Genomic DNA, 6,723 nt, shown 5'->3' with positions numbered 1-6,723 from the left:
AAGAAAATAACAATTGGCATGTATTTATATGTAAATATTACTTATTGTAAATATACCTATTTTTATTTTTACTATTGCTAAGTTTAAACATCGAAATTACAACGAAATTAGTAGTAAGTTATGTTTTGTAATTACTTAATTATTTTTTTATCTACGTACGTACTTATTGTTTAAACGAAGTATCGAGATTTTAAATGAAATCTATTTGACTCATGAATCTTGATAGACTGTTACTATCTCATTTGAACGTTTGCTAACTAACTCCTGGTTGGTGACTGACTACCAAGATGGATTTCACGGATGCATTTTGTTGCGTAAATATAAAAATCCTTTATGAGGCCTAGGAACTACTTGTTTTTTTTTGATTAATTACCCCAGCAAAACAGACAGACAAATGTAAGGCTACCATAGTTATGGGTATGAAAATGTATGCCGTACTGTGCCGTGCCGGATGAGGCGCAATTATCGAAAATAATATATCTAAAGGTGTTCACGGCGTACCGTGAATCCAGCTTTAGGATTATTCTTTAAATAAATTCTAGATAAATATAACATTGTATTTTTATTTATCATACAGTTTAAATCTAGGCAATTAAATATCACATGCTTTCATGGTGCAGGAAAACATCATAAGGAAACAAGCATGCCCGAGAGTTCTCCATAATGTTCTCAACGGCGCGAGTTAACTAATTCCCACTTGGCCAGCGTGGTGGACTACGGCCTACAGCCTACTTATTCTGAAAGGACACCCGTTCCCTGTAGTGGGCCGGTAATGTGTTGATGGTGATGATGATGATGATTTTGGTGTCAAACAATTCCCAGTAAGTAACTCTCTTCTCTAGTCTAGAATTAGAGAATTCCAGCTCCCGAAGGTAGTGGCCTCAAGCCTCGAAGGTAGTGGAAAGCTGTCAGTCTCGGTTATTGTGACTAACCAATAATAATTTTTAAACGGCCTGGCGGGCCGAAGCTCTAGTCCTTTTTTCTCTCTCTCTAGCCGGCCCTACTGTAGGATATTAAGAGCCTTACTCTGACGTTACGAATTTAACATTTAATTAACTAAGGATGATAAGATAGTTATAATCTACGAATTCGGCCTTGAAACGTTTTTTTTTTTTTTAAAGTAATAATATACGGGCTATGCTGATGAAAACTGGGACACCATGCCTTTAGACAGGGCAACACTTCGCAGTACATGCAAGGAACCAGTCCTGCAAAGTGTCGCCCCGTGTCCATCGACCCAAGTCGCCTCATATGCTTGGAACTACACCGGTAACCATGCTCTTCAGACTGGAACACAGCAATGCTGTACACAATTGATGTGTTTATTAACGCCAACGCTGCGCAAGCGGAGCAGCCTGATCCCAAGATCAGGCTGCTCCGCTTTCATATCTCAAAAGATAGAAAAATAATTGTTAATCTGAAAATGATGTTGGAAAAGAGCTTCCATAATTTGAGAATCTGCTTTCCGAACTGTACAGACTTGAAAAGTGCTCATAAAGTAGGTCTACATGAAATAAATGAATTCAGGTTTATTTGCATAGTAATTAATTTAGTTATTACTGTTATACTAATTTCAAAATTCATTTATTAGGCCTACTTTATAAGTACTTTTGAAACGTCAAGTATGTCTGTTTTTAGTGACTCTACAACCGGTTTGGAAAGCAGAACCTATCGAGAATTGCCGGCAAGAAACTCAGTAGTTGCTCTTTCCCAACATCAATATTTACAATAATTTTTTCTATTTGCGGGAGATGAGAGCGAAGCTGGCTGCTTCCAATCTACCTTGTCATTAAGAAATTCATCAAATGTATAGTAACCTAATGTAAGTATTAAATGAGTTCTTACACATTGTTTAAATGTTAATTGTAACATATTTGATTAAAAAACTGATATTTTCAGGTTCAACTGTGTAGACATACATTCGTTTAATTTAAACATTAAGTATTTAATATGGTAGGTACCTACTTGTATGAAACTATTTTTATAAATATCAGAGGAAAAATATAAATGATAATGTGTTTATGTACCTACATACTATAGATTCAACGAATTGTTATTTTAAAACAAATGGCCAATAAACGAAACGGTACTTAGATTGCTCTTATCTGTAGGGTCGCGAACTCATAAACAATATATAGAGTGTTGTTTCACTTGAGAGCGTGACATTACCGCATCCTGATTCGATTTTGAAACCCGGGCTTTCCATTTCCAAAAATTATTTTTTTTAAATAATTTTTTGAGGATTATGGTGTTTTTTAAGAAAACCTTACTGCAAAGCTTGTCTTTGTAATTTTTCAGTCGATATTTTTTTCAATCGTGAACAACGTATAAGCATTTGGTCAGAAATATAATGAATGATATTTGAATTTGAATGACTGTTATAGGCTTTCGATGATGATGATCCACCAATCCGCACTGGGCCAGCGTGGTGGACTACGGCCTACGACTAATCCCTTCTCATTGTGAGAGGAGACCCGTACCCTGTAGTGGCCGCTAATGGGTTGATCTGATATACATATTATGAAAATTAAGCTTAGATTACTATACTCCGCGAAAAGCAGGAGAATCTGTATTGGGTATTTATAATTTCTTCAATATTTATACTCCACACCAAACAGATCTTCGGCAATGTACTCTCTAAGCAGGTTTCGCACCGAAACCGGAGCATCTTCATGAGATAAATAAATATCCTACGACAATACACACATCGCCGCCCCAAAGTAAGCGTAGCTTGTGTTATTGTTACTAAGATGACTGATGAATATTTTTATGAATCATATACATAAATACTTAGAATAATACATATAAACACTGCAACACAATCATGCTCATCACACAAAAATCTTACACTAGTGGGAATCGAACCCACGGCCTTGGGCTCAGAAAGCGGGGTCGCTGCAAACTGCGCCAATCGGCCGTCAAATGTTGATGTTGACTCTGACTCTGTTGAATGAATAATAGTTAAGTGATGAATTTAGACTCTATTATTTTAGGCAATGTCGAAATGGTGGAGAAAATGTAGGTACGTATATCAAAGGTTGTTCTTTTCTGTAGTTGAATTTCTTGCATCACTTACCGTTCCGCAGATGAGCATCCTGTACTTACGTAGTACGGGGATAAGATAATATACTTATTATATGCCCTCAACAGACATCAAGTGGAATTCCTAATTAGTGAGTTGTCAGTGTTATATAGTGGTACAAAGATTACGGAGGTACCAACGCAGCCCGTTGATGAATAACAAAATGAAGATTCTTCTATTTTTCATTGCGCTTATCGGAGTGGTTTTCGCTGATTTGGCGAGGTTCGCCAAGTGTGGTAAAAGATGTTAGTATTATAGAAATAAATAAAAGGCTTAACGAATTAACGTGGAATAGCGACGGAATAGATTTAGTGTTCTGTCACGCTCTGACATGTGAAAGATGCTCTCAGTTTAAGTGTGACAAAACACTGCATAACTATACTGTACGCTTCGTAAAAGGATCATATGCTCGCAGTAGTGAAATAGTTTTCGATCAAAACAACGTAACTTCAATGCAAAATGGACCTAATATTACTAATTTTAGAGTCGTAAATTCCGTTTTATTTTCACGAGAGCGCTTTCTGTAGAGATCTGGCCGAAATTCAGCTTCAAAACAAGAGGCATACAATCCATTTTATTCTGACGTTACGGAGTATCGATAGTCAAACTATAATACTAAGGGTACTGACGTTATAACACGTTTATTTGTAAGATCCTGCCTGATAACCATACTATAAGTTTTTGGGTTAATGATTGGTTTAGTTGCGCTACTCAGTGTTATAGACTAACCGAACCAGGTGGTGACTGATGTAACTTGGTCCAGCAGTGAACTGTTATAGGTAGTGAATTGATGCAAGTAACTAAAGCAAATAAATAATTCTACTACTAAAATTATTTATTTCTTCAAATTCCATTCCATTTGTCCATGCGGCATATAGACAAATGGCGGTAGACGCAAGAAGTTTGTCTTCAAGCTTGTAGAAGACGTAGGATAAGAGAAACGAGTATTTATTGTCAGTCTCAGTCTCCACTTCTTTTTTTTTTACATTTGTCGTGACTTTTTAAATCTCTTGTCCAATTGGTGTATTTGGTTCCTTAAGTCTTCAACACATTACATTCAACGCTTATCTCGACTTATCTTTTTTTTAATTATTTTCTACCATGTTTGGGGCATATGTAGTCGAAAGCGCTTCGAACGATTTGACTTAATTTCAACTACATAAAGATGCCACCGATCACGGCATCTCGCTGTTGTATGGTAGAATGGTGCCGGAGGAACAAGATTATGAAGTTCCTGAGCACAATAAAGTATATCCTGTACAGTGACGTGCACTTACTCAATTCACAAAGGCACTGCCTACCCTAAAATTCATATATAACTCTTATAGTAGGAGAATTTTTGTCATTTTTGGCAGGCAGGCAGGCATCATTTTGTCGTTATTTGTTTACATCATAATTTAGTTAAGTTTTTATGACTTTTTCCGATGGTCCTGAACTTCGTTCCTGACGCGGGTTCCCAGTTCGATTTTTTTTATAACTTAAATAAAATTTGGTAAATTTAAGATTCAGATGATATATGTGAGGTGACAGAAGTTCGGATAAATCCATGCAAAGATGGCCGGTTCTGCAGACTGACGAAAGGTGAAGAATCGAGCATCGAGTTTGATTTTATCCCAAGTGAGTTATACGCACCTATGTATAATATATACCTTTACATAAATATCATTTTTGACGAGCTCCCTAGCGCAGTGAAGAGCGCTGCGTTCTTATAAGTTGGAGGTGCTGGGTTCGATCCCCCGCGGCAGGAATGGTGGTTTTTATTCATTTCTGAGTTTTCATCGGGCTGGCCTGGTGAGAAGCTTCGGTTATGGTTAGTTTAATAACTAGGGTAGGGTAGTAGGGTGATCCTTACCCTCTTTTACGTACTCGTGTGGATATATACGTAAAGAGTTTAATGATTTAATTTAGTTTAATTTAAAGAGTTTAATTTAGACACGAAAAATTTACTGCCCTACAACCCTATGGAAGATAAAAGACCGACACGTTCATAGTACCAACGCTACGTACAGTGACAGGAGTCACATGATTTTAATTTTGCACTATGGCAGTGGTTTACACAAAAACTATTAGTTTTTCGGTTTCACAGATAAGTCCCAGAGACAGTAGATAATGTACCTCTAAAGCCTGTGAAGTATTTTTTCGGTTTTCATTTACACGTTGTATATTATATTGAAACGTTTCACTATAATGTCGTGGTAGGAGTGGTACCAAGTGGCATTATAACAGAGATTTAAGTTAGTCTTAAATAGTACAATATTTGATATTACTTATACATTCCATCACGTATGTGTTAATATACAATCATAAATATAAAATAAGCAAAACATTTTCGACACTGCATGGATAATTTTTGCATACATATATTTTGGCACAGGTATGCTTGCAAAACCCACAAAGCCGTGCTGCCAAGCACTTTAGCATTTTGGTAAGAAGCGTGTTGAAACCTTGATTTAATATAACTGCCACACCCCAAACAGATTAGCCGCTACCAACTTAGACTGCATCATTACACAAAATTATATAGATAGATATACTACGACAATATCAACATCATCTAGCCCCAATGTCAGCGTAACTCGTGTTATAAGAATTGATACTAAGAATATTTTTATAAATAATATATTACTTAAGACGAGATTACATTGCGGTCCAGCAAGACTCACTTGATGTCGATTAAAAAATAAAAAAGAAGCATCAATCTTTATGTGTTCGCACTTCGAGAACTTCTGAAAAAATCACGAAAGTGAAGTGAAAGAGATGGATGAACGAAAAATGTCTTTGCGTTTTTCAATTCCTCACTTCTGCAAAGCAACGATGCTTGTATTTTGTTTCCCCAGAGTTCAACGCAAGCAATTTGACCACGGGCCTGTACTGGGCGGCACTGAAACGCGACGTGCCATTCGTTGACTTTCCGGAGGTGAACGCCTGCCTGCTTACCAGCTGCCCGACGGTCGCGGGCTCCAAACAGCAGCTCTCATACACTACGCGTCTCAGCGAGACACTACCTACAGTCAGTATAACCATCAAAACTGAAAAAAAAATAGCTTTCATTGCTTTGACGGTGAAGGAAAACATCGTGAGGAAACCCGCACCAGTAAGAGTTTCCCATGTAGTTCTCAAAAGCGTGTGTAATCTAGATTAGTATTAGTGTGCAATTATATGTAAGTATGTATGTAATGATAACACACCTTGCCGTTTATTTTCTCTTGGTTTTCCTAACCCAAAGGTTGCCTGGAAGAGATCGCTACAAAGCGATAAGGCCGCCTTTTGTATCCTACTTTTAAAGTTTCGTGTCCGGTCCATGTCTTTATCTTTTTGTGGTGTACAAATAAAGTATATAATAAATGTATAAAAAATTTTACATAGTAGTGAGATGATGGCGATACTTGATTCCAACGTTATTCGATAAGCACGTTCCACCTCATACATACGTCTGTTTTCAGGGCAGATGGACGTTTAAATGGAAATTGTGGAGCTCGGAGGACAAGAAGAAAGTGTGTTGCTTCAAAACCGAGGTTTCCCTCGCATTAAAGACGACTAACACTGTCATATAAATAGATACATACTTAAAATGTAGTAAAAAAGTTTAGATAAAAACGTAGTACGAGTATAATAATAGAAATTATGTATTACAAAAAAAA

The 6,723-nt window shown here is 36.8% G+C and overlaps 1 protein-coding gene across 2 annotated transcripts; it reads left to right on the top strand.

The window, feature by feature from the left end:
* Positions 1–3,175: 3,175 nt before the first annotated feature.
* On the top strand, positions 3,176–6,723 carry LOC120631498 (MD-2-related lipid-recognition protein-like). 2 transcript variants are annotated; one of them, XM_039901112.1, is made up of 4 exons: positions 3,176–3,318; positions 4,586–4,699; positions 5,920–6,092; positions 6,526–6,723. In XM_039901112.1, the coding sequence occupies exons 1-4, from the start codon at positions 3,234–3,236 to the stop codon at positions 6,634–6,636; spliced, it is 483 nt and encodes a 160-aa protein (XP_039757046.1). In that variant the 5' UTR covers positions 3,176–3,233; the 3' UTR covers positions 6,637–6,723. The 2 variants fall into 2 exon arrangements, with proteins under 2 accessions (XP_039757046.1, XP_039757044.1); XM_039901110.1 differs by having other exon boundaries at positions 3,176–3,327.

The sequence above is a fragment of the Pararge aegeria genome, chromosome 18 (assembly GCF_905163445.1).
Source record: "Pararge aegeria chromosome 18, ilParAegt1.1, whole genome shotgun sequence".
NCBI lineage: Eukaryota > Metazoa > Arthropoda > Insecta > Lepidoptera > Nymphalidae > Pararge > Pararge aegeria.
The sequence above is the reverse complement of the archived record's forward strand: the minus strand, read 5'-3'. Positions and strand labels throughout refer to the sequence as shown.